Here is a 27,993-nt window from a genome sequence, read left to right as displayed (position 1 = left end):
CTGGCTGCATGTTTGGTGGCGATGCTACCGTTATAGCAGCACCAACTGCGGTTGGTTCTGGGTCCATGGGAACGACGCTTTTCACTGCGAGTTTGTAAAGGGTTCCAGCAGCAAATGCGGTCTCTGTTTCAGCAAGCATCTTTTCAACGTGGGCGTCCAGACAACCATTGGGGTCTTCAAAGTCGTGGTTGTTTTCGGTATCCATGTCGTGCGCGCGAATAAAAACTCGAAGTGCCAAACAAACACTGCTCAATGTAGTACTGTTATATGAATATGCCAAACGCCCGTTTATTCAACTCTATGTAGACGACATAAAATGCACCAAGGTGCCGTTTATTCCCTCTATTTTATTTCACCTTTATACTAGTAAATGCATTCGAGTTTCCCCATCTAAGGTCAATTAATCTCAGATGTGATCGTTTGGAAATGAAAGACGAGTCTTTAAATCTCACAGCGTTTCTTGTCAAAACAAACACTTTTAATTAACGTTACACTAGAATACAGTATTTTTTTCTTTAACTCCTCTATACCCGGTCGATATCCCTGTACCGGTACTAAGTATTATTCCTACCAGCCCACCCCGCAGGGTCCTGTTTTCGAGTTCCAAAATAACTCTGAAGTTTAAATAAAATCATTGCACATGCATGCAGAAAAAGTATGCTTGTCCGCACAGTATATTTTATCCATATGCAAATAAGCCAAATCCAGCATATGCAATTTAGACACCACTCATTGTATACGGTATATTTATAGTTTCAAATTGATTCAGTATTGATGCGTTTACAATAAAATCCGCTGTTAAAATTGTTTTTTTACTGCTGAACAGCAGGTGGTGTCAGTTGAATTTAATTTCGTGCACATCCGTTGCGATTATATTTTATATTGGTTATTATAAGGCACGCCTGTACTACATCTGTTTTGCTATTGGAAAATAATTATCTAGACTGCTGATAACCACCATTAAGTTCATAACTAAAATCCGTAAAATTCTATTTTTGATTTCCAAAGCTTCATATCGCATGGAATGATTTTAATTCCATAAAATGCATTTGGTTCTACTGAATTTAGCTAGAGTTCACAGTTGACCCAAAAATGTTACTTTGGTTACCCTAAGATTCTGGGTGTGTATTGACTTACGTTGCCTTTTGTCATTACCATGAGCACAGAGAAAGACCCAATCAGAGCCATTGGCTCCCCATCTATAAAAGCACGCGTTACAAGGGACAAGCATTTAAGTTGGACGTTACGTTCAAACTTGAGATCTGGGAACATAATTAATAGGTACGTCTTGCAACGAAAAACGCAACTACAATATAAAATGTCTTCCGTTAATTATGGAATTGTATTTCCATCTGTTGCGTGGCTTTTTGCATTTTAACTTATATTGCCGACCAAGGAATGGTGCCAAAACAGTAATTTATCTTTATATAAATAATCTCAGCCTATCCATCAAGGTGGCTCCATTTCAAGAGGAAGGTGCACATATTGGAAACCTATTTCTACGTGCACTTGCAGTCTTATTACCACCTCAATTTACACACCGCGTTTAACTTAATAAAAATAACAATCTCCAAGCATGGTAAATTACAACCTGAGCAGGTGTTATATCAACGAGCTATTCTCGCAATATACGGTGCCACTGCTGCTCATGGAGACCGCTGTGGGTTTCCTGGGGAACGCGTTCGCCTTGTGGATTATCGCTTGGCGCATCAAGGATTGGACCTGCTTCACGATCTACATGCTCAACCTGGTGCTCAGCGACCTCCTGTTCGTGCTCGTTGCGCCCGTGCGCTCCATCTACTACATGTACGACAACCAGTGGCCCTTCGGCGAGGCGGCGTGCGACATGCTCATCACCGTCACCTACATCAGCCTCTACGGCAGCATCTTCTTCCTGACGTGCATCAGTGCCGAGCGCTACTTCGTCATCGTTCACCCGACTAGAGCGTTCCGCAACCGCTCGCTCACCTCCGCCAAGCTGGTGAGCCTGGCCGGCTGGGTCACGGTGCTGGGTGGACAACTCAGTTTGCCATTCATCTTCCACACGACCGCCGACGCACTGGACGCCAATGCGACGCGCTGCATGACCTTCAACTTAGATGACCTCTACCCGAGCTACAACACGTGGAGCTCCGTGGTCACCATCGCATTCTTCTTAGTGCCCTTCACGGTCATGAGCGTCTTCCACGGGCTCATCACGCACAACCTGCTCTACCAGGCGGCGCTCGGCGTGCGTGTGGCCAGGGCTCGGCGCAGAGCGGCCAGGCTGGTGGTGCTGGTGCAGCTGATAGTGGCGATCTGCTTCACGCCTCTGCACGTGGTGAGGCCCCTGATGACCGCCAGCAGCATGCTGACACCGACCAAATGCGACCTGCTGCAGGACCTCGCCAAAGGCTTCTTCATCAGCATGTCCATGAGCGGACTCAACAGCTGCCTCGACCCGCTGCTATTCTACCACTCGGGCGGCAAGTTCAGGAAGGAGGCGAAGGCTGTCGTCATGACCTTGCTCTGTCGAGGTTGTGTGTGCCCGGCTGGATCGAGGACGAGGAGCGAAATGCAAGCTTCTGTCATCGATGTTGAGCCGTCGCTCAACTCCAATCGTACTTGAGCAATTTGACGTGCACGTGTCTCGTCAACGTCAAGGTGTTTTGCTTCAAAACTTAGCATCGAGGCGGTGCTCATCTCCTGTTTACAGCCCTGCTGTCAGGGGTGGACAACAAATGTTCACTTCACCTATACGAGATACTTATTTTACCGGCTCCGAAGGGACGATGGGTTGAGTCACACCAAGGTTTTCCACGCGCTTACTTTGCGTCCTCCTCCATATAGCTTTGATAGTCATGGACACCATCGAGGGAAGCTGAATGTATGTCTGCTGTACCAGACTGTAAGTCTGCATGCGAAGCCTCGGGTATTATTCACCGCTAAGCCGCATGTCAAGCACGAGGATAAGGGAACAATGGGACATTTCTGGTCATTGTTGAGGAAAGTCTATGGGGTTACTGGGAGATTGATTGGGCATGACACATCTACAGAAGGAATGGTGGCTGAAGGACAATACAGTAAGTCTGCACTATAAGTGATAAACATGAGAGACCCAGTCGTAAGTCACTTGCAATCAATTATATCATCCATGTTGGCATCATGACAGCCACAGTGGAGATCTTGGTTGGATTGTTACATCGCTGGATCATGGTAGATCTTCATTCATCCAGCATGCAAAGAGACCATTCCGTATATGCATTACAGCATTGTGATACGGAAGTAAGTGGGTTAGTAAGAAGTGGAGTGAATTGGTAATATGAGGCCAGTATAAACCATGGCACGGGTAAAGAGCCACATTGACTACCATTGTAAGAGCCACGGGTCACAACCTGTATTACACACTGGTACTTTACAGATAATGTGTCTATTATTACAGAAAAACGATCTATTTCATTTGGCAGATTCATCATTGACTGGCGAGCAGGAAAATAAAATGTATGAGGCTATGACAATGCTGGCAAGTACAGAAGTTGCTTTAAATCGCCATGTTTTTGTATATAATGTGCAGTTCACTATATATACAAATTATACAAATGTGTGTCTTTTAGCTTGCTCGACTGTGGACTGAATGTGTATATATGGTTTAGGTTTCCAATGTAATCGAGGATTAACTCTGGACTATGCATCGATTCACTGGTATCTCCTTGGCCATCTTGCAATGTGTAGACTTCTCTACGCTGTTCTTACGCTCCTGTACACCCCGTTTCAACAAGAGGCAGCCAATGTGGAGACATCACTAAATCCCGAACGGGCTTTTGCAAATTGACGGTGCAAGCATACCCCACTCCAACTCTGCATGTAGTGCCCACTCATTATTCACTGCTAATCGACGGTTGAGCACGTGAATTACGGAACAACATTCACGGACATGTAGTATTCATTCAAGGTTATTATTATGCTTGTTTACCCGGGAAATCCTCACTTAGTCTCATGGCTATCAGGAGGGTCCTGCCAAATTTTTCGCACGAGGAGGCCATCATTTCGATGTATATTCCATTTGAGTCAATTATGGGTAATTTTTAAAATTTGGCAGATGTGGACAGCCTCAGTAAATATACAACGTTGGGTCAACATTGGCATGTGGTTGGAACTGTTGGACCAACTTCTTGGCCCAACGTTCCATGTTTACTGGGATAATACCGGAACGCAATCGCATTGTCTTTAACGTCTACTGTGACGCAGGTGACACGTGTTTTCTGCTTAGCGCACCTGCATTATTAACCAGGGCAGCCGCTGGATTTCAACCGTGAACCTCTTGTAGCTTAAGCGAACGGGCTACCGCTAGGCCACTTCACTGCTAGGTTATGGCTTATAAAAAAAACGTGGTTGAGTTATTGGTGGTGGTAAAGACACATTTACAAAAATAATGATGGCCGATGGATCATACATATTGTAATATAAACATACTCTTTGGTTCTTTCGGTAAAGTCTCGTCGGTAGAAAAATAAAATAAAACAGTGTAGCAGTTCCACTGCTGGATTATTTTTCTTCCCGCCTGAGGACGACCGCTTGTGTTGCGATCGAAACGTCGTGATATATTATTTTTATTATTATTTTTCTACCTACGTGACTTTACCAAAAGAACCAAAGAGTATGGATTCCTGCAGTCACGAAAGCTTCAAATTAATATAAACGTATTAAATCCATACACGTTAAATTCATAAATATGCATAGTAGCCATTCAGTTAATATTAATTTTACATGGAGATCTGAGGGTCAGTAAAACAAAGTGGCTTTCCATTGGGTTTTTGGGTTGTACTGTGTGTTGGAACTGAGAAAACTCCCATTTACATGGGACGAAACGTCAGACATCGTGCTGAACAACATGCGGTGCAACTCAAAAACACATTCAAGAGCTACATAGCACCACAAATTGTTAAAACATATGCAGTGGTAAGACATGCACATGATGGATTTATCAATATGTGGCATCACCTACAACTGGTGTCCAAAAAAAAATTAGACCCGCATTGACTTGCTTAGAGCCGTGGGCCACAAACATGTATGACCGAATACTCATACTGTGCACATATTTATAATGTATCATGTTACCAGCAACAGATATAAAATGAAATCTTGAGAAAGGCTAGCAATATATGAGAAAAATCAATATATGTAATGAGATGTATAAACTCAATAACTGAAAACGTCTTAAATTATGCACCTCAATGTTTGCAGATTGCATAGTTAATTATACATTTAAAAAAATACATTGACATGAGATTTGAGAAAATAATTGTGAGATGTCAGAGAAAATAGTCAAGCATTTAGGGATGGTCAAAAAACATTGATACATCGGTAACAGATGGTTCAGATATTTCAATTATTTGCACATTGATATTGATCCCTCTGATAAGATCGAAACATCATTGTTTTCCTTTCAATGTTTTGCTATGTTTTTAATATCGATAAAAAATCACATTAAAAAAATATATTTGTTGAAAATAATTAACTTCCCGCTCCAAATGTCCTTGACAGGTTTATATCCTGGAGATAGGTTTCAAGTCAATATTCTGGAAAATAGATTTATATTTGCAGTTGACTTTTGTTTATTTTTTAAAGATATTAATAATTTGTTTTACTTAATAGTAAACATTTCTTTGGGATATGTATAGTTCGTCCCTCTAAATAGTTAATTAAAAAACACATTTCGTTCAAATATTTTAGTATACATCCATGATTTCATTAAAGCAATGATTGTTCAATGTTTATTTAATGTTCTATCCCTACATAAGAAAGAGATTGCGTCAGATATGATAATTGCGAAATAGCCAGTATATGCAATCCATCATTTTTAAATGGAAAGCATTTCCATATTTTGAGTGTGTTTTGAACCATGTCTCGAGTTTCTATTGTATAATGCTGTGAATTTTACCATCACGTGTTTTATCGGAACTTAATTTTGCATGGCTTCAGCTATGCATATTTAACTGTGTTCATTTTTAATAAAGTATAATATAAAAGGGCAATCTTTCGTGTGGTATGAAAAAGGGTCATTGCCCGAAACTTCACCTTTTATGGTATTCATGTTAAGGCCAGTGTTAATGACCAATGTTGAAATTCATATACTGTATATCGAAGGGACAATATGCATGTGGTCTACAACTCGTACAAAAATTTGTTTTAATATAAACACGCATTTATATGAATCCATTTACTTTCATCATTCCAAGTATGCGAATAGCAACACAAGCAAAGCGCGGAAGTAAATTATATACACGTTGAACTTGAACGCAAACAAATGAAAAGTGTATTGATTAGTATTCTTGGTTCTTTCGGTAAAGTCACGGAGAAGGGAAATAATAAATATAAAACAAAAATTATCACGACGTTTCGACTGCAACACATGCAATCATCATCAGGTGTGAAATCCACAGCAAATTTGAAAAAAAATATTGCTGTGGATTTCACACCTGATGATGAAACGTCGTGATAATTTTTTATTGTTTTATATTTTTATTCTTTTATTATTTCCCTTCTACGTAACTTTACCGAAAGAACCAAGAATATGAATCCCTGCAGTCACGAAAGCTTTAAATAAAAAAAATGTATTAATTAGATTTGGTCTTTTATGTTCTTATTACCATAGGGGTTGGTGACCAGATAGTGAACGAACCCCTTACACGTTCCAGCACACAACAGCGCGTGGCCGCAACCCAAGAATCCCAAACACGAAGTCACGTGACCCAGAAGCGCGCGCGGGGCGGGGGGGGGGGCGCCAGAAAGGAAATTACATTTCCTACCCAGCATAGGGGCCACCGGGCAATTTTACGCCTCGCGATTGGACGCCGCCTCTCTTCAGCCCCGCCCCCACCCCAACATCCGCTTTACAATTGGCCAGCCTGAGCGCGCGCTCAAACCCCCCCCCCCGCCTCTTTTACTACGACCAATCGCGTGCGTGCGTGTCGCCCGCGCTATCCTTATGCGCTGTAGAGATTGCAAGAGGGCCGTGGTGTCTGGAAGTGGTGGTGGTGGTGTTGGCCCACGGCCTGCTGGTTGCTGCTCCTGCCGGGCCCCGCTTCTCGACTTGCGTGAGGGTTTGCCGCGGTTTTTTTCTCCCCTTCTTCTCTTCATTTGTTTCGCTTGATCTCATTAGTGGCGGTGGTGATGAATGCGACCGACCGATGTGTGATTGTTGAACGCGTTTTGTAATAGCCGCGAAGGCGGGGTGGTTTAAGTAGGGCAGGCGGGCAGATTGGAGCGAAGCGAGTTTATGTGGCGATACGGTTTGGCTAGTCTAGTGAGGCCCCAATTGCCGCCCTGAGGTGAAATTCGCAATTCTACGATGAATAAACTGCGGCGCCACTTAACCTTTTGTGTGTATTGCGATGTAGAAAGTATCACCGATTAAAAGTCTTATTTTTGAGCTACCCATGGACAACAACTTCACTCGTGTGGAGCGGTGTTAGTGGCATTGTCTCATTCGGCCCACGTGTATAGTGGAAGAGGGTTTATTGTTGGCTCATTTTTTCGATTTCCACAACGTTTCTTGGTGTCAGACGGAACTGCTCTTCAATAATGTGCGTTGAACGCTATGCAGTATTTATGGAAAATGTGGGCCATGGCCTAATTTTTATGAAAGTAAAATTAGCCCCTATTGGGGAAGACTTGTCTTTGAATTACGAACCTTTATTCAAGAAAGCTTAACCGAGTTTTGGTAAGTTCCTGCGTTGGCATGTTTGGTCAATTCCATGCATGTGGCAGGAAGCTTAAGGACGTGGAGAAATATCACGCGCACGAAAGAATAACATTGAAAGGTCCCACAGTGGGGTTCATGAACTCACTTGACATACTGTATTGCCATCTTGACCATCGCGCAACGCAGCGGTTACATCATTATCTAGTTTTAAAGTTATGTATCGTGTATATTCATTCGCAGAAAGTGTTATTGGGTGGTGACCAGTTGGAATTTGCCATTGGCACGCACAGTTGTGAGGTTTCTTCAGACGCTAGAAAAAGACATCTGCTTTTAAGGAGGCTGGCTACACTGCTCTCAGTAAATTATATCTTGCTGGGATTCGTAGAGTAGCCAGCAAGGTGATTAATATTTGGTTTGGATGTATGCAGTGTCTAGCACCTGACTCGAAATTCACAGCACGTCAGTTCTAATTTCCAGTAAGATATTGAAACCTGTACCGGTTTTAGGCGTCCTGAAACCTTCACAAATCCACACTCACTAATGTGGTGAGCTATGGTCATAAAACCCATGACCGACATGGCAAAAGAAGGGCCTCATCCAACAGTAGATTGAGAAAGGGCTACACATTAAGTTATTTAAAGTTTAGACTCTCATTTCCAAATGTACCTTTGTCCAGTACCCAAAATGTTTAATGGTCCATGTCAATATGTCATTGTGGGTTCCTTCTCATCTTCCAATACATTCAGCCAGTTGAACAACATTATTTGTGGTCTGCACTGTGTTTAGGATGCACCTGCTCAAGTTTTAAAGAAAAACTTTTGTAGCTGCTCTCAAAGTCAACCATGGCCGCCGCAGCAGTGGCGGTGGCAGTGTCGAGCATCAACCCGCGGCAGGACTTCCCCGCGTGGCTGGCCGCTCACGGCGTGAGCCTCAGTGTGGCCGAGGCCGTGGACAGGGAGCTGGGCATCGGCGACTACGAGGCGTTCCTGGCGTGCGCCGAGCAGCCCCACGTCAGGGCTGAGCTGTTCGCTGCTGCCAGGGAAAGGCTGCCCTTCGCCTTCTACGCTGTGCTGCGCCGCGTCACTGAGGCCTCGTCTCCCAAGCGCCACGACGGAGCAGGGGTAGCTGGAGGAGTACTCCAGGCCACTGCGGCAGCCACTGCTTTCCAACCGTTCCTCAGCGGCCTCCTGGACGCCATCGTCCTCATGCTCAACAGTCTGAGCCAGGAGCTGCTGCAGTCGGCCGAGAGGTTCAGCTGCCTGGAGCCTGCACTCTACCCTAATGCTGTGGAAGAAGGCCTGAGCCCGTATTTACAAGAAGACGGTATTGTTAATCACAAAACAGCCAAAGAAATGCAACTTTGCTGTGGCTATTGTCTGGCTGATTGGTGCTGAGGTCAAAGTGCTCAACTCACAATTCAAAGGTCATAAGTTCAAATTCCGATTGGGGGTTGACTCAACCCATCTCCCCTGTGAGGTTGAGTAAATTAGTGTCACTGTGAAAGGCAATTATCCTGTAGCAAGACTTGTCTCATCAATATGATTGTGAAATAATATCTCCTCAGGGTTGCCAGAGGACATGAGCACCACATTATGCTTGTTTGAGCATGGAGAGACGGTTTGAAATGGCTGTGTCATTTAGTTTAAAATAAAATTACCAAACACCTAAATCTTGACTTAAAGCTTTCGTGACTGCAGGAATTCATATTCTTTGGGTCTTTCAGTAAAGTAACGTAGATAGGTTCATCAGGATGGCTAATGCTTGTGTTGCGATCGAAACGTCGTAGTTTTTTTGGTTACTTTCTTTGAACCTATCTACGTGACTTTACCGAAAGAACCAAAGAGCATGGATCCTGGCAGTCACGAAAACTTAAAATCTAGAATTTAACGAAAGACCCAAAGAATACCAAACACCGTTTTTTATTCGTTCACAGATATCAAGGATCTACAGCTTCACAACTGAAAATGTACAACTTATTAATAGTTCAAAAGTCACCCCAGTTCACTACTCAGTAGTTGGTCAATATGTGTATATTGGTGTATGCTTATTATGGTTTCATTAAATATGTGTACATTCATGCTATCAAACACGATATGAAGACAGGGACTGAATAATGTTATATTTTGTGGTTTTACTTTTCATACTTTACAGAATGCTCAATGTATTATTAATGTAGGTGAGTGCATTTCTGTATTGTTGGAAGATTAATGAAATGCCTCAATAAGTCATCTTTGTTTTGCTTTAAATTGCGTTTTCAGATGGAGAAGTCTATGAGACTGATGCCCCTGCAGTGCCTGATGGACCCCCTGAGGATGCACAAGACAACCAATCCCAGTCTTGGGAAGATGGTAAACTTCAGTGACGTCATGCCACGACATTTTGACTTCCATGAATCGGTACCACTGTATCTTGTGTACCTGTGCATGTATGTACATATATGCATGCGTTTGCAAGCTAGTACAAAATAAATGCATGAATAAGTCTGTAGTTTGATACGAGATCTTATTAGTGTGAAATATATAAATGTTCTGCATACTTAATGTATTACATTGTGATCAAATTGCCGAGCTTGTATTCATCATTGAGCTGCTTTTTAATGTTTTCTAGTCCAAAACCGTTATCGTCTAATGAAACCATCTCATTTGAGTTGGGCTTCAGTTATGAGAGCATGTGCACTGCTGTGTCTAGGGGGCAAGTCAGAATCTGAAGCAGTCCAGCAGGCCACTGATCTGGAGGACATGGAAGGGACAGAACAGCAGGAATGGAGTGGTTACAACGTCAAAATGGAGCATTACGACAACGCTCAAGCTCGAGGTATATTTACAGTTATCCTTTTGATGTTGTAGTGTTTTCACCTTCTAATGATGGTGCAGGCTAACGGATAACCTGCTGCCCAGGTGATGTTGGGAGCTTCCCAGAAGATTCACATGGTTTACAAGAAGTGGTAGAAACAGCTGATGGTGACTACCGTGTGAAGGATGTGAAGCTAGAAACTGGGCAAGCTTCAGCAGGTAAATTGATTTTTATTATGGCTCAGTGTAACTCAATTGACATCTGCAGGCTTATAGTTGTGAGATTGTAACCGAGGCCATCATTGTGTTTATTTAAATTGTTGGGATGTAACAGAGTAGCTGTTTTATTCCTGCTATAACAATGTGGAATGCATACCATGGGCTCTGCTCGGTGCTCGTTTGAGCAGGTGGACACTGGTCTTTAACCTTAAATAATTTGAAATTATACATCAAAGTCCAGGGGACTAATACGTTATAAAAATGCAAACCTTTTTTCCACGTTCTCATCAAAACAGAAAATGTTTTATTCCAACAGAATAGGACATGCCACTTTAAATGAGAAAACCGTACCATTTACTTTAAAGGAATTAATACAATTCTAGGCACAACTGTTCATCCAAGCTCGTAATTAACAAGCAACCAAGAACCCTACATATTTTGTAAGGGTCTCAATGGGTTAAAAGCAGGAAGAGATTAATCGATCACACTAATGGTAAACGATTCATTATAAATTAAATCTAACATTTGGTGAACAAGTGTACATTTATTTGTAGTTACATACACATATAAACTACTAATTTGTCCATTTTAGCAAACAGCTGGAATCAAAGCGGTGAAAATGAAACTGAAGCAGATGATGGTGGCCATTCTGAATCTTCGCGGCATCCATCTGAGACTGGGCGCCGCATGACGGAGCGGCAAGCGGCGCTGCACCGGCGGGCTGAGTTGACGAACCGGGGAAGCGGTGGTGAGGCTGGCAGCTGGTCCTCCCCCGTGGCCGCTTATCCACCCGGCGCCGCCTCACCTTGGGCGTCGAGGTCGCGTATTCAATCGCAGGGCAGCGGCGGTGGCCGTGCGGGGTCAGCACCACCCCGGGCTGCCAAACGGCGCAGGAGTGATTCAGGTGACCAGCCGTTCATCTGTCAGGAGTGCGGCACGTGCTTTAAACGCAAGTGGTACCTAGTGGCGCACGAGCGCAAGCATTCAGGTGTGCGGCCGCACGCATGCGAGCACTGTGGCAAGCGCTTCCTCGCCTCGCACGACCTGGTGCGGCATCGGCGCACGCATACAGGGGAGAAGCCGTTTGCCTGTCAGCTGTGTGAGAAACGCTTCTCCAGGTCCTATGGCCTTTCCTGTCACATGAAGACGCACGGTCTCGCGTAGGCGTCGCATCTGGCTCCGTCAGGCCAATTGGAGAGCTTTACTTAGTTGGGGAGATTCTGCTTCAAGAATTGGGAGGAAGGTGTTCATGTTTATAAGTGAAAGTATTTTTTATTAAAAGATGTACATTGAGATGGTGGGCTTGAATGAACAATTTCCTTTGCCACTGAATTGTTTTCAGTGTTTCTCTTTACTATACTTTAATATTTCCACGTGCAGTCACAGTTATAATATAGGACCTTTTTTCAAGTGCTGTTGATATATACTTAAAAAAGTATTTCCTTAATCATTTACTGCGTACATTTCAATAGGCATCAATAAAAGTTAATCTGCTCAATACTTTGTTGGTGTGCAAACAATCATGTTAGTATGAGGGATTGGGGGCACCTTCAAATAGGTTCGGTTTGTTTTTAAGACCAGGCTTTATGGGATCATCTGAAAATTGTGGATCGTGTCTGCACAAGTGTGGCATGTTAATTTTGGGCATTCTGTAATCGTGGGTACAACAGATGTTAAGTTGATCTTGCATTTGTTAAAACTGCATTTCTCAAACGCCATTCATCATGACCCATACATGTTAACGCTACACCCTGCAGGTGCCTGACCTTGTAAACGTGTCCTATGTGAGAACGGGCACTAATTCAAATTAAGATTCTCTCAATTTGAATTGGGACATATGTATATGATAGGAGATGTTTACCAATCATTAACGGTGTGTAGCGTATCTCAGCCTGTTTGTGTTTGAATGAGAAATATTGGTTCATGTGGAAGGCAGACAATGGGTTGCAAAGACTGCAGTTTATGAAACTCAAGCTTCAGAACAATTGCACTAGCTCTCCTGCATTTGAGGAATAGTGACGGTGCTTATGGTGAGGCAGGTTTGATTGTACAATGATGCATCACTTTTAGTTCTCAGATTGAACTATTCTGAAATCAGCATTGCAAAGCACATGGTCTGTCACATCAGCCGTATTTGGATTATAAAGTGTGTAATTATTTTCCTGCCAACATTCTGTTTTATGTGCCACATTAATACAGCATAAGGGATTTTAACAAACTTACCAATGCAGGTAAATGGAGCTAACTTGAAAAATAATAATTCTCAGCAGTGCTCTCTTTATGTTTCCATTCCACCAGGTCACAAGAAGATAATAGAATCTGATCCAGGTGAGCCTCCGCTGGGTGCTTCAAATTACGTGTCCAGAAGTTTACCCATAGGCAGCCACTCGAATTACGCTAGCTTCCCCTACCATGCAGACGTGCACGGCAGTAACAATAACAGTAGCAATAGCAACAATAGTAGCCTCTCGCTGGGCCAGTCGTGCGAGATACCGACCTCCAGCCAAGAAAACGCCGCAGCATTGGACGCACTGCAGAGGGCGGAAGAGAGTCTGGAAAACGAGTCAAAGTACCGCGCGTACACGCAATACAGGACCATCGACGTCGCCGGTGGCAAAGAGTTCCAGTGCGAGCAGTGCGAGGAGTCATTTCCCCACCTACACATGATGCGGGTGCACCTGCGCAAGCACACTGGGGAGAAGCTGTACACATGCGAGTACTGCGGAAAGGAATTTATCATCTCCAACAACCTGGCGCGCCACCGAAGGACGCACACGGGGGAGAAGCCATTCGTGTGCGACGTCTGCGGCAAGAAGTTCTGCATATCATACAGCCTGATCCGCCACAAAAGGACGCACGAACAGGGTGGGGGGGGCGAGCCTGAACTCGAGCCCGAAGTATTGGAGTAAAAAAGGAGAACATGAGAGTGTTTCAAGAATAGTCTAACTTTGACAAACTTGTTACGTCTTTCTACCGTCATGCTATAAAACTTACAAAACGGTAATTGAAGTCGGGATAAATTGTATGTAATTTAGTTTTTAAACTGAGTGGAAGTCATCCTGTGGTGGCCTCTAAAAAGTCAGTAATGCCATAATTTTACTCGATAGCAAATGTGGATACACGTGTGGCCATTTTTATTTACTTCATCGCAGCTGCAACAGAACTCCAAAATGGATTCCTCTGCCTAATGGAGGGCGAGCACATCTGGAAATGCTGGTCTCGTTGAGGCGTTCCATATAAATACAATTAATTTTCTTAATCAAAAATAAATACTGGAATTTGTGTGCTGTTGCTGGCTTGCATATATTCAAGTTTTTTTGTCAAATACCTTAGTAATAGGTACCGAGTAGAGATAGATTATATTCGATAACCTCAAGAGGCTAATCCTTTTTATTCAGAATGAATTACTATTTTTAGGACTTATTGTGAATGGATGTTAACAGGCATTTTTTTTAAAATGGGAAGTGATGGTGCATTACCTGCTGTTGGTGTTGACCCTACTTGGCAATACTGGCTTGACAATTGGGAAAATAAATACTCAGGGGATAATCACTAGATTTCAGCTTAACTAAAGGGGACATTTGGCACCCAGTATAGCTCCAAAAGTAAATTTGAAGGTGCAGCTGGGTGGTGCCAAATTTGCAGACGAAACGACTTTTGGCAGCAGCTTCTGATAGCAGAAACCCCGTCTGTTTGGATACCCTCATCACTCGAAGCAGCCAAATAAGAACATGCTGAAATACAAGACACCACTACTGTACATATGAGCAACCTTAACCAGACAGAATCAAGTCCTTCATTCTTGGTGGTACTACACCCTACATTTTCTAACACGTACCACCATTGATCTCTAAATGTATTTTTGCTGTTGTACAATATTCCTGTTGGCGTTAAAGTTAGGGACAATGTATACAAATGTTTTAATTGCATACGACTTGAATCTTTTTTAATTAACTTAAATGACATTAACCTATGGTATGCTTTATTGTAAATATTATGTGATGTTACAGCCACAGAAATGAATTGGTAATACACTTTAATGTATTTTAATATTGATATTTTAGCTCTAGTGAGCTTGCCTTTCAATGAAATGCAAACTGCCCAAGAGATGCCCACTGCTGCTTTAGGCAGCTTTTAAAAACGGCAAAAAAATCCAATATTGAATGCTTCCACAGTTTTTAACCCTTGTGTTAAAACAAACATGTTGCTGGAATTGGTAGAATGCCGAAAATTTGAATGGAAATACTTTTTAAGTGTATACATGACTGCATCTGTCCTTGCATGGATGAAGTTAACCAAGCTAATTTAGCATATGGTATAAATATTAGAAGATGTAGTCAATTTTCTTGCCCATTGGATAACTGCGCCACATTGTTATTTTGCCTTTATTTGTATACACCTGAAACCTATAAACTGCTTCAATATGCATGCTTTCTGTATTTGCAGTAATACATTGATATATTTGAGAATGTGTGAGCCTTATGAAATAAGGGATGACTTGTACAAAAGTTGTATATTTTAAAGATGCATAATCTTTCGACATTAAACATTGCTATTGTGTACTCAAACATTTAAAATGTCTGCTTAGTCTCAAACATGTAATGCAAACACTATCATACTACACTTTGGTCATCCGTACACGGACTCACTGGTTTCATCAATATATCAATTGTCTTCAAAAATGAAATAAATTGTTAGGTTTGCATTCCGAGAATTCAAACAAACCGAACCTCTTTTTGATGGGCCGAGTTAACCTTCGAAGATATGACATTCACATTGCTCGGTCAAGATTGGTCATCCTATGGAGAGGACATCCTTATGCTATAAGAATGTATCGAACGTTCACTAACGGGCTCCCGAATAGAAACGAACGTTCACCTCGTTGGCCTTTAAACCAGTATGACAGGTGAATACTACGTATTTTTTTAATGAAATACAAGCACAAACTAGTAATTTACACTGTCAATCGACTTCATGAATAGTTTTGAATAATTAGCCATTTGTCAATTCGCTGCTGGATAAAGGCTGAATGATGTTGGCCTTGGGGGTTGTTTGACCATGCATCGCCACGTTTGCTTAATGTGGCTTAGTGGAGGAGGCGCGTCAGGACTGATTCCCTTATCTTCTGATATTAGCTGTGGCCAGGAATCAAACTTGTGTCCTATGGCTCATAGCTCGGTGCACAAACTTCTGCATTACAGCTCCACTCAGTTTTGAGTGGTAAACACGGGTATAATTCTGCCTGCGTAACGATGCACCTGTGATAGTAAACCGGTCTCGTAAAGATTGCTTTTCTGGTGGGTAGGCGCGAATTATCCAAAATTTAGGACAAGTTTTACTTTTTGGAGCGCCTTAATGTCAGAACGTGGCAGCAGTGTCAGCACCATGGGGTCGTCAACCTGCCGCATGCGCCTATTTAAAGCCCGTCTCGTATTCACATGCGTCGAGGCTTTTAAAAGTAGTTTTTTTGACTGAATTCGAAAACAAGTGGTCGTCATTTCCGATCCCTGGCTTAGGCCATGGACTTATTTATTGTGGGACCAATAGCTCCACAGCCGGATGAGGCCGTGCCAGGCGTGGACACCAGAGGGCGCCCCGAGCATGATAATTCCCAGAAGTGACGACTGCTTTGGTTTCATCAGCCGCCCTTTCTCTAGTTGTTGGGGGTCGTAGTTGAAGGGACGAGGGAGAGGGGAGTGGTTATACAGTAATCCGAAGCCGTGGACGGCTCCTGTAGAACATAAAACAAATACCGACACAGTCTACTGAGAAGAGTTCACCCGTTGCAGCCGTGCATGAAGGGAGCGAAAACATGATATGCCTTAGTGTTATTTAGCAAAGCGTGGCACCGCCTGGGTCTCTATTGTGGCTTGGGGAATGCGGACATTGGTGCAGCCGTTTCTTTGTTGTTCTTTGTGGGGTTTTTTTTCAGTGATGAAATTTTGATTGCCTGTGCTCAGCTCAGTTTCAGCGAGTAGATCAGACCACCCATGGCTGGCGACATCCCTCCTTTGATTCAGGAGCTCGCCCTGGATGCGGCGTCCTTCACAGGGAGAGGGACAGTCCGGGGCCCTTGTGGAATGAGGGGCAGGTGCCCTCAGGGCACCCAGGGACCACCTCTCTTCCCTCGGGGAAGCCGAGGGTCAAGTAAGCACGCGGAAAGTCGAGGATCAGGTCACTCTCAGGGCACGAGGTCAGTCAACCACCAGGTAACTGTAGGGTCAACTAACCACCGGGGAAGTCGAGAATCAGGTCACGCTCAGAGCACGAGGTCAGTCAACCACCAGGGAACTGTAGGGTCAATGAACCACCGGGGAAGTAGAGGATCAGGTCACCCTCAGGGAACGAGAGGGTCAGGTAGTCAGGGAACGAGAGGGTCAGGTCACCCTCAGGGAACGAGAGGGTCACGTTACCCTCACAAGACCATAGGGTCAGGTAACTTCCAGGGCACCAGAGGATTATGTCACTCTCAAGAAATCCAAGGATCTTATTCGAAGGACTTGCATGGATGTTCCTACCCTCGGGGCACCCAGGGACCGATTGGCAGTCAGGGAAAAACACGGCGGTGGCCTTCTCAGGGCTCGGAGGTGCAGAGTTGCTTCAATGTGGCTCCCGAGGGCAGCTACACACACGGCAGCCCTCACGGCATCGACATCCGGCCACGGCAACCCCAAGGCCAGCAGGGACACGGAGGCCACCAGCAGGGCAGCAGAGGCCAGGGCAGCGGAGAGTTGCCCAGAGAACCCCAAAGGCATGGGGGTTTCATGATCCAGCAGAACCATCAGACCCAGCACGGTGGTAAACGTGGCGACAGGGGTCCCAAGAAGCTGTTGTTTCTGCTCCGAGGACCTCCGGGCTCTGGCAAGTCAACACTGGCAAGGTACTGGGATGGCCAGCGTTCGGCTGCATAGTTTATGTAAGATGTGCAGTACTTTTTAAAATCCCACTGCAGGATGGGGGTTGACGTCATGCAGGTCATCATCACGATCCATGGGCATCAGCCCGTTGGTGGCCACTGCACATTTCGTCATTTGTTGCCACTTTCCTCTGCCTCGTGCCAATATGCTGAAGTAGTGCCACATCTTTCTGGCACCAATATCTTATGTTGTCAAGCTATTATATTCTTGGTTCTTTCGGTAAAGTCACATAGAAGGGAAATAATAAAAGAATAAAATATATTTTTAAAAATTCTCACGACGTTTCGACTGCAACACAAGCAATCATCATCAGGTGTGAAATCCACAGCAAATTTTCCACAACAAATGTCCTTACAATCATCATCAGGTGTGAAATCCACAGCAAATTTCCTTACAATCATCAGGTGTGAAATCCACAGCAGATTTTCCACAGCAAATTTTCCACAGCAAATTTTCCACAGCAAATTTCCTTGCTGTGGATTTCACACCTGATGATAATTGTGTGTGTTGCAGTCGAAACGTCGTGAGAATTGTATTGTTTTATATTTTTATTATTTTATTGTTTCCCTTCTACGTGACTTTACCGAAAGAACCAAGAATATGAATCCCTGCAGTCACGAAAGCTTTAAATCAAATTTTGTCAAGCTATTGTTAGGTCTTCCTCTCTTTCCGGTGTGGTCAATTAATCCTCACGATCATGAAGTGGCAGATGTGGATACCTGATGCACAACTGTAAAATAACAAAAACACTTCAGTGTGTGACTGTGGCCATCCAGAACCGACCATACATATAACGATGCAATGCCCGATCCACAAATATGAAGGGAGACATCACAGCGATACATTGCGCTGCTCCTGATACGGTTGTGTGGCCTGACCACCTGAATATTGCTCTGCATCTACATCAGCCATACGAAGGAAGGCCAACACGTTAGCGAGAGTGCGTCACGGTGGCGAGATGTTAAATATATTGCCTGGTATACAATAGGTCTTTTGTTCGACACCCGCATATTTGGAGTTTTTATGTTCTCCTCGTAGTCGCGTAGATTGTATTTGCCTGCCCTAAATGTCCACATGATGAGCCACTTCGTTGAGCTATCATTTGCGGGCAGGTCGCTTCTGAAAAAGATTTGTAATAGCTCAGTGAACTTTACCTGGTAAAATAAATAGTTCGTCTTCTTTCCAATAGCATCCCAGGTATTGACTCGGCCCGGACAGCACTTCATCTCCCCAAGCTGCCTCGTCACGCGACTGCCCACGTGTGTCTTGGGAAGGGCAGAGCCTAATGTACTGCCCGTCTGCCCTTGGCAATCATTACCTTGTGACCCTACTATTACGCAATTCTAAACACGCTTGCCACAAGTTGGTGCCAATGTACGCACAACTTACGACCAAAGCCACACCTGTTATACACATCGATAAAACGTCTGAAAATATGAACACATTGAAATGTGTTCCTGCAAATCTCTAATCCAATAAACAAACAAAAAATCCAAAACTCTTCACCGAAAATAATGAATATTAATTCAAGATTTGAAACTTTCGTGACTGCAAGGATTCATGCTGTTAGGTTTTTTCGGTAAAGTCACGTAGGTAAAAAATTTAAAGTTAATAAAAGTAATAATGGAAATAAAATAAAATAATAACGTCGTGATTTATTATTTTATTTCCATTATTACTTTTATTAACTTTTAATTTTATTTTTTACCTACATGACTTTACCGAAAAAACCTAACCGTATATATCAATATTGCCAAGAGTAGTATCACCACGCATGTTTAATATTATTTTTCTGCACACACTAGTTTTGAAAGAATATCTGCCGAAGTAAGGATAGTATTTTTACTGGAGATTCTATCGGTATACTGGGCGTCTGTGCCTTCTCACCTTCACTAATTGGCACTGAGCAGTGTGGTGAAGTATCGCCAAATAACCCCCACCACTTGCACAGCGTGGCAATGCCTTCATTCAGCAGTGGATTTGCAAAATGAGCCGGATATACATTTCGTGGATTGCTAAAGGTAAACTGTGGCATTTAAATTAAATTAATGTTTCTTGGGGTACCGTGTTCGTGAGATGTGAATTTTTACGACATGTAATCTATGTAGGGAGCTGCTGTCAGAAGGCCCAAATGGAGTGGTCTTAAGCACGGACCAATTCTTCTGTCATAACGGACGCTACGAATATAATGCGAGTCAACTGGAGGCAGCGCACACCTGGAATCATCAACAAGGTGGAAATGTAATTATACTGTGTAAATAATTAACTACTGTAATCATCGATATATGTAATGCACTCGTGTCCATTAGTCATCTCCCTAATGGTACAGAGAAAACACGTGACATCCAAAATATACTTATCTTGCCGGGGACATTCACGAATAAAGATTTCTGCCTTTTTTAATAAACATTTTGCCCCCTCCCCCCACTAAATGTTTGAAAAAGTAGCATCCAATACAAACCAATGGGAAGCAAACATTTTCCAGAACAGTGACTTGCGTTGAACTGGTAGAATATTCCAGAAGATGGGTTCCCCATTGATTTATATTTAAAGCCCATGTTTAGGCATGCCGTGATGCAAATTACAAATTAATCATATAACAGCATGGTGCAAGGATATCCATGCTGGTCATAAATCTATAAAATAATAATAATGTACATCCCCTTGTCAAACCACTGCTGAATGAAGATCTTCCCATGCTGGGCTGGTAATAATTAGGGGGTTGCTTGCCTATATTTCACCACACTGATTCAATGTTTATTATCATTGCACTAATTAGAGTGACGTTTAACATGCATGTTGATAATATAAATCATTACAGCAAGGCATTAATGTATCAATAACATTTTGAAGTGCTCTGTCGATTAACATAATCACCTAATGAAACATCACGAGCTCAAAGTCTAAAAACTAAATGGTTGTACACTTAATAATAGGGTTTTTCTTTTTTTTGGCAACAAAACTGAAACCTTTTTACAAGGATTCATGTCTGCATTAACCACAATACTTGCAGTCAAAATGCATTTTATAATGCATTGTCTTTGAGCTATACGCCTTTTGGCGTCCTCTGGTCGAGCACCAATTGGGTCGAGGCTCAAAAGAAAGCCGTCTCTTGGTGTGGACCAATCAGTTTCAAGGACAATGCATGTGTTTTTTGTTTGCATTTTGACGGCAAGTATTGTGGTTAATGCAGACATGAATCCTTGTAAAAAGGTTTCAGTTTTGTTGCCAGAAAAAAAAGGGGGAAAAACCCCTATTATTATATTTTGGTACTGGCAAAGGAGGTCTAATGATGTAGAGGCTGTACACTTTATAAAAAAAAAACAAATAACCCAATGCTTTATTCGATATGACACTGTATCCCTAACGAGTCTCACCATTCAGCGATGTGCTGTAACTTTACAGCAGAAAAAGCGATGAAGTTAGGAAAGTCACCAGTTATCATCGACAACACGAATCTGAATTTTTGGGAGATGAAACCCTATGTTCTTGCGGTAAGTTTATTTGCATCTGTAAAATATACATTTACAGGTTTAATGTATTTTTTTACATGCTTGTTTCATCCTGGAAATCAAAATACTTGTTTAGGATGGTCCTAAGTTTTTGCAGTAGGGGGGGGGGTAATGGTTGCTATGTTTCCCAATGAACTCATTTTTCAAATTTGGGTGACATCTGCCAAATATTAAAATAAGTCTAGCCTCATGGTAGTTCACCCCACCTCCGATTAGTGCCCCACCTCTGATGAGCACGATGGACTACATGCGGTGCAAAAGAAGTTCAACATACCCTTAATATTGTGCTTCGGCCCAACTGCATCGCAATTCATGTTTAATCTTGATTTATGTACAATTAAATATACATCACATACCTGTAACATGTGAGGATTGTCCTGAAAAAAAGTAAGTTTGAGCGAAGGCAGAGTAGGTAAACAGAAAAGGTGAATAAGCAAGTTCAACTGTAGAAAGATTACAATTACATCTAATATGTCAAAAACTCATTCCTGCGGAGGGAGCTGGTAGGAACGTTGGGTTGCTCGGTCAATGGCCAGGGTCAACGGCGGCGTGGTGACCGACTGTGAGGGCGGGCACAAGCCGGTGTGAGTAGGTAAAACGTTGAGTTTTATAAGGGTACCACGGGGTGACCAACCCTCCCCACCCAGCCCCACCCCTCCCACCCCCCACCCAGCCCCACCCTCCCCACCTAGCCCCTCCCCACCCTCCCCACCCAGCCCCTCCCCACCCAGTCCCTGCCCACCCTTCCCTCCCCACCCAGCCCCACCCTCCCCACCCAGCCCCTCCCCACCCTCCCCTCCCCACCCAGCCCCTCCCTCTCCACCCAGCCCCTCCCTGCACGACGGACAGACACAATAATCCCTGTGGGCTGGTGTAACCAGGAGGTTCCTACCAGTATAATCCTCTTTTCTATACTGCCTGCAGGAAGGGAAGTCTCGCAATTTTGTCATTTGTCCAATCCACCAACCACCTCTGCAAGTGATGGACTGCATTTCCACCACTGCCAGGCGTTAATTATTTTGTCATTTAAAGATTTTTTCTTCCACCTTTACGGTCATATCTATCCTCATTACAACTCAACCCACCAATTTAACAGTACTTTCAACATCTTTTTGTTTCATGAGCATTCATTTCCATTCTCTAAGTTGAAATAAGTGTAGTAAAATATTGGCTATTTTGTGCAATGTAATCTTAGAAATAGATTGAACGTAAATAATCGAATAAATCCGAATTTTTCCATAGATCCACTATACTTTAGTTGCGATGTTATGAAGCTGAAAAAAGTGATATTGAACGCAAATATGAATTAATGCTTTCTAATTGCAGGCTCTTGAACATACATACAAAGTTATTTTCAAGGAACCAAAAACACAGTGGCTCTTGAACGCCAATCAACTTGCAAGGTAAGAAAGCTCAAAGTGTATGGAGGGGAATAGAATGAGAAGAGGGGAAATGCAGGACTTTAAAATGGAGAGTGCTTGAATTTTATCTTGGAAATGATTCGTGAAAAAGTGCAATGGTGTTCTTGCTTTTTTCACAGACGAAACACGCATGGTGTCACTGTGGAGAAAATTAAGCGCATGCTCTTACGGTTTGAACGCCCAGCTTCCATAGATAAAGTACTCAATTCATAATAGCCCATACAACATTTCCAAATGTGATTAACATAAATCGGTATAAATAACTGCTATGCTGTCAACATACAAAAACATATTTTGGAGGTGAATTAAGAAAAACCTTGCGCTTGGGTTTTATGTAAAAGGAGGGAACCCACCATTTATTTTAGCAACAAGTTGAAAATAGTGATTGTACCGAGGTGAAATCAACAATGTCTAAAAATGTTCTCAAAACTATGAATTTCGTGCAGTTTTGTACATTTGTCAAGCATTAACATTTTAATGAAAGCGCGTTCATAATCAGTTACACAGTATGACTTGTCCTACGAATTAACATTTATTGTGACCTTCAGGGTCACAAAGACGTATTTCTCAACAGTAAAAAAATTAATTTTGATTTAAAGCTTTCGTGACTGCAGGGATTCATATTATTGGTTCTTTCGGTAAAGTCACGTAGAAGGGAAATAATAAAATAATAAAAATATTAAGCAATCAAGTTCTCACGACGTTTTGACTGCAACGCCTGATGATGATTGCTTGTGTTGCAGTCGAAATGTAAAAATTTTCTTGTTTTTTATTTTTTTTATTTTATTGTTTCCCTTCTACGTGACTTTACCGAAAGAACCAGAAATAGTAAAACAATATATAACTGATATTTCCCATTTTATACTGAACCGTTTTGTCTTGGAATAACTATCGACATTTGAGTTTATGCCCAAAAGCAACAAAAACTATCCGTGGCCTTATAGTGTTTGAAAATATATTTTACCCACAAAATTATATACAAGTTAATGCTATTGTGCTTTTTAAAGTTTATAACACGAGCTAAAAATGTCATACATTGCAATTTAAAAAATGGCAGAAATTTTATTAAATGTGCAATTGTGTTTTTTTTAATCAGGTTTATTCAGTCTATCAGATAATAGTACTTACATTTTCTGAATTCTGTTAAAGCTGTCAACTGTTGGCCATCAAATATACATATTTGGTTCTGTAGATTTTTACATGTTATATTGGTTTTATCCCAATCTTTCTACATGTTTAGGTATTTTTAAAAATCAAAACATGTCATTTTAATCACAACATTGAATACATTTTTCTTGTAGAACAGTTATATTTTGTAAATCGTTTAACTTATAAAAGAGAAAATAAAATCAAAAACGATACGTGTCTATGGTGGGTGTGTTTGTGAACATGTGTGAGCGTACGTCTATGTAGGACATATTCTGAGTCTGATAAACATATGAGGAAGTAGTTGTTGCAAGGGAAATATGGGAAGAAGAAAGAAAGATTGGCCTTTAAGACGATGTGAAAATTTTACATGAAAGATGGTCAAGGTCTTGAAATATGTAAAGCATCTGATGAAATGGCAATCAACCCTAAATTGAGGATGACATGAGAAAAAAAGAATAATATATTTAAATATAATCTGAAAAGGTATTAGACAATGTCAAAATGGTTAAAATAAAATATTTATCCCCTTTTATTGCAAAACTATTACAGGTCCCTGCCCAGTTTTCGACTATTAATCTTTCAAGCATTACAAAAATCCGACAACCACTACACTGTGAAAAGCAAAAAATATACGGGCAATTGTGTTCCTGAGACCCGTTCGTAAGGTGAAACAATGTCTTGTATTTAAATGCACATACGGTCAGTGTAGTAAAATATGTTACAGTTCAACAAAAGGGAAGCATAATAAATATTGCACAATTAAATGTAATCAATACTGTATAGCAAACAAAACATAAAATAAAGTGGCTAAAGAAAAAATGCCTATTTTATTTTCACTAACCTTGAGTCCTCATGCCGGCTGGCTTGTTGGAAGAGGTTGAATGAGTCCCCACAACAACCGCCATCGCCTTAACAGACTGTTTGGCTGCTATTCTTAGGTTTTTTCGGTAAAGTCACGTAGGTAAAAAATTTAAATTAATAAAAATAAAATAAAAATAAAAATCACGACGTTTCGGAGGCAACACAAGCTTCCGTCTTCAGGTGGAACCGTCACAGCACGACTGCTGCATATGTTTGGCTGCTAGCGAGCAGCACCGATGAAGGACCGGCACGGCACACGAGGGGGTGGAGGTTGGTCAGCACCACGCCTGGCCACCTTTGGCTCCTCAGTGGCAATGTTTACACACTGAACCAGGTATTCATTTCAGGCTTAGTCAACCTAGGGGCGGGGTCCAGGTACCATTCAGATAATCATCACCTGGTGTTGGTCATGAGTGGGAATCGAACGTGGGGCAGCATGCTAACCATTTGCATGACCACTTCCCGCACATGCAATCACTTTCACAACACCGTGGGATCTTGTGACTCATTACATCTCGTGGAGGATTTCTTCTCTGAACAAAATAGGTCCACAGCTCGGTTCACAAGTCAGATGTTTAAAAAGGAAAGATCTTATGGAAGTCGGCCATTCTTAAGTTGGGAACTGTCTGTGGAAACAAATTACAACAACATCCATACCTTGCATTATCTTCAGCCAAATGCCCAATCTTTTGTCTCCAAAAACATTGCCATCCCTCTCAAACCATGCATCGGTGCTGCCAAGCACCAAGTGATCTCAACTGGTCGACTGGTCTTTTTAGCGATCCCTTCTTTGACGACCGCTCGGTTATTAGTTTACGCTAACCATTATCCAAGTGTTCAATGTAGACTGGGATTTAAAAACATGTTTCCGCCCGGTTCCGAACCGGGGACCTTTTGCGTGTTAGGCAAACGTGATAACCACTACACTACGGAAACTGCTTGGCAAACCTGTGAAGTTGCAACACACTTCACTGGTATAGACCTATGCCAACAGTGAAGAATCATGAATTCATCACCTTCATGAGGGCAAATTTTACGTGCACTTCAAATAAAACACGATTTATTTTGGTTTTACGTAAAATGTTTCCGCCCGGTTTCGAACCGGGGACCTTTCGCGTGTGAGGCGAACGTGATAACCAACTACACTACGGAAACTGCTTGGCAAACCTGTGAAGTTGCAACACACTTCACTGGTATAGACCTATGCCAACAGTGAAGAATGATGAATTCATCACCTTCATGAGGGCACATTTTACGTGCACTTTAAATAAAACACGGATTTTTTTGGTTTTACGTTAAATGTTTCCGCCCGGTTTCAAACCGGGGACCTTTCGCGTGTGAGGCGAACGTGATAACCACTACACTACGGAAACTGCTTGTCCTAAATGCTAAGTTGCAACACACTTCACTGGTATAGACCTATGCCAACAGTCAAGAATGATGAACTCATCAAGTTCATGAAGGCACATTTTACGTGCACTTTAAATAAAACACGGATTTTTTTGGTTTTACGTAAAATGTTTCCGCCCGGTTTCGAACCGTGGAACTTTCGCGTGTGAGGCAAACGTGATAACCACTACACTACGGAAACTGCTTGGCAAACCTGTGAAGTTGCAACACACTTCACTGGTATAGACCTATGCCAACAGTGAAGAATGATGAATTCATCACCTTCACGAGGGCACATTTTACGTGCACTTTAAATAAAACACGATTTTTTTTGGTTTTACTTGAAATGTTTCCACCCGGTTTCGAACCGAGGACCTTTCGCGTGTGAGGCAAACGTGATAACCACTACACTACGGAAACTGCTTGTCCTAAATGCTAAGTTGCAACACACTTCACTGGTATAGACCTATGCCAACAGTGAAGAATGATGAATTCATCACCTTTATGAGGGCAAATTTTACGTGCACTTTAAATAAAACACGATTTTTTTGGTTTTACGTTAAATTTTTCTGCCCGTTTCGAACCGGGGACCTTTCGCGTGTAAAGCGAACGTGGTAACCACTACACTAAGGAAACTGCTTGTCTTCTTTGCTAAGTTGCAAAACACTTCACTGGTATAGACCTATGCCAACAGTCAAGAATGATGAACTCATCAAGTTCATGAAGGCACATTTTACGTGAACTTTAAAAAAAACACTATATTTTTTGGTTTTACTTTAAATGTTTCCGCCCGGTTTCGAACCGGGGACCTTTCGCGTGTTAGGCGAACGTGATAACCACTACACTACGGAAACTGCTTGGCAAACTTGTGAAGTTGCAACACACTTCACTGGTATAGACCTATGCCAACAGTCAAGGATGATGAACTCATCAAGTTCATGAAGGCACATTTTACGTGCACTTTAAATAAAACACGATTTTTTTTGGTTTTACGTAAAATGATTCTGCCCGGTTTGAAACCGGGGACCTTTCGCGTGTGAGGCGAACGTGATAACCACTACACTACGGAAACTGCTTGGCAAACCTGTGAAGTTGCAACACACTTCACTGGTATCGACCTATGTCAATAGTGAAGAATGATGAAAAAATCAAGTTCATGAAGGCACATTTTACGTGCACTTTAAATAAAATACGAATTTGTTAGATTTTACATAAAATGTTTCCGGCTGGTTTCGAACCGGGGACCATTCCCGTGTTAGGACTCATCAAGTTCATGAGGGCACATTTTACGTGCACTTTAAATAAAACACGATTTTTGTTGGTTTTACGTAAAATGTTTCCGCCCGGTTTCGAACCAGGGACCTTTCGCGTGTGAGGCGAACGTGATAACCACTACACTACGGAAACTGCTTGTCCTGAATGCTAAGTTGCAACACACTTCACTGGTATAGACCTATGCCAACAGTGAAGAATGATGAATTCATCACCTTCATGAGGGCACATTTTACGTGCACTTTAAATAAAACACGATTTTTGTTGGTTTTACGTAAAATGTTTCCGCCCGGTTTCGAACCGGGGACCTTTCGCGTGTGAGGCGAACGTGATAACCACTACACTACGGAAACTGCTTGTCCTGAATGCTAAGTTGCAACACACTTCACTTTTATAGACCTATGCCAACAGTCAAGAATGATGAACTCATCAAGTTCATGAAGGCACATTTTACGTGCACTTTAAATAAAACACGGATTTTTTTGGTTTTACGTAAAATGTTTCCGCCCCGTTTCGAACCGGGGACCTTTCGCGTGTGAGGCAAACGTGATAACCACTACACTACGGAAACTGCTTGGCAAACCTATGAAGTTGCAACACACTTCACTGGTATAGACCTATGCCAACAGTGACGAATGATGAATTCATCACCTTCATGAGGGCACATTTTACGTGCACTTTAAATAAAACACGTTTTTTTTTGGTTTCACGTAAAATGTTTCCGCCCGGTTTCGATCCGGGGACCTTTCGCGTGTGAGGCAAACGTGATAACCACTA

The 27,993-nt window shown here is 42.3% G+C and overlaps 3 protein-coding genes and 6 non-coding genes across 12 annotated transcripts; 3 read left to right on the top strand and 6 right to left on the bottom strand.

Moving 5' to 3' along the window:
• The first annotated feature begins 1,576 nt into the window (after positions 1 to 1,576).
• LOC144944704 (P2Y purinoceptor 1-like) lies at positions 1,577 to 2,608 on the top strand. Its single transcript, XM_078873062.1, has one exon. It carries the CDS (start codon positions 1,577 to 1,579, stop codon positions 2,606 to 2,608), a length of 1,032 nt encoding a protein of 343 aa, XP_078729188.1.
• A 4,388-nt stretch (positions 2,609 to 6,996) lies between these two features.
• LOC144944584 (uncharacterized) lies at positions 6,997 to 15,244 on the top strand. Of its 4 annotated transcripts, none has more exons than XM_078872861.1 (7): positions 6,997 to 7,076; positions 8,471 to 9,007; positions 9,943 to 10,032; positions 10,373 to 10,498; positions 10,582 to 10,695; positions 11,288 to 11,599; positions 12,994 to 15,241. In XM_078872861.1, exons 2-7 carry the CDS (start codon positions 8,527 to 8,529, stop codon positions 13,602 to 13,604), a joined length of 1,734 nt encoding a protein of 577 aa, XP_078728987.1. In that variant the 5' UTR covers positions 6,997 to 7,076; positions 8,471 to 8,526; the 3' UTR covers positions 13,605 to 15,241. The 4 variants fall into 4 exon arrangements, with proteins under 4 accessions (XP_078728987.1, XP_078728990.1, XP_078728989.1 ...); XM_078872862.1 differs by lacking the exon at positions 6,997 to 7,076 and adding an exon at positions 7,094 to 7,310 and having other exon boundaries at positions 12,994 to 15,243; XM_078872864.1 differs by lacking the exon at positions 11,288 to 11,599 and having other exon boundaries at positions 12,994 to 15,244.
• A 1,129-nt stretch (positions 15,245 to 16,373) lies between these two features.
• Positions 16,374 to 23,806, top strand: LOC144944664 (uncharacterized). The gene is made up of 5 exons (XM_078873022.1): positions 16,374 to 17,575; positions 19,721 to 19,845; positions 21,018 to 21,106; positions 22,451 to 22,527; positions 22,665 to 23,806. Exons 1-5 carry the CDS (start codon positions 16,686 to 16,688, stop codon positions 22,756 to 22,758), a joined length of 1,275 nt encoding a protein of 424 aa, XP_078729148.1. The 5' UTR covers positions 16,374 to 16,685; the 3' UTR covers positions 22,759 to 23,806.
• Positions 23,807 to 25,418: 1,612 nt separating this feature from the next.
• On the bottom strand, positions 25,419 to 25,491 carry TRNAV-AAC (transfer RNA valine (anticodon AAC)). Its single transcript has one exon. It is a non-coding gene; the product is annotated as a tRNA-Val (tRNA).
• A 145-nt stretch (positions 25,492 to 25,636) lies between these two features.
• TRNAV-CAC (transfer RNA valine (anticodon CAC)) lies at positions 25,637 to 25,710 on the bottom strand. Its single transcript has one exon. It is a non-coding gene; the product is annotated as a tRNA-Val (tRNA).
• A 145-nt stretch (positions 25,711 to 25,855) lies between these two features.
• On the bottom strand, positions 25,856 to 25,928 carry TRNAV-CAC (transfer RNA valine (anticodon CAC)). The gene has a single exon. It is a non-coding gene; the product is annotated as a tRNA-Val (tRNA).
• Positions 25,929 to 26,725: 797 nt separating this feature from the next.
• On the bottom strand, positions 26,726 to 26,798 carry TRNAV-AAC (transfer RNA valine (anticodon AAC)). The gene has a single exon. It is a non-coding gene; the product is annotated as a tRNA-Val (tRNA).
• Positions 26,799 to 27,278: 480 nt separating this feature from the next.
• TRNAV-CAC (transfer RNA valine (anticodon CAC)) lies at positions 27,279 to 27,351 on the bottom strand. Its single transcript has one exon. It is a non-coding gene; the product is annotated as a tRNA-Val (tRNA).
• Positions 27,352 to 27,496: 145 nt separating this feature from the next.
• Positions 27,497 to 27,569, bottom strand: TRNAV-CAC (transfer RNA valine (anticodon CAC)). The gene has a single exon. It is a non-coding gene; the product is annotated as a tRNA-Val (tRNA).
• Positions 27,570 to 27,993: the final 424 nt, after the last annotated feature.

Source organism: Lampetra fluviatilis, chromosome 35 (assembly GCF_964198595.1).
Source record: "Lampetra fluviatilis chromosome 35, kcLamFluv1.1, whole genome shotgun sequence".
Classification (NCBI taxonomy): Eukaryota; Metazoa; Chordata; class Hyperoartia; order Petromyzontiformes; family Petromyzontidae; genus Lampetra; species Lampetra fluviatilis.
The sequence above is the reverse complement of the archived record's forward strand: the minus strand, read 5'-3'. Positions and strand labels throughout refer to the sequence as shown.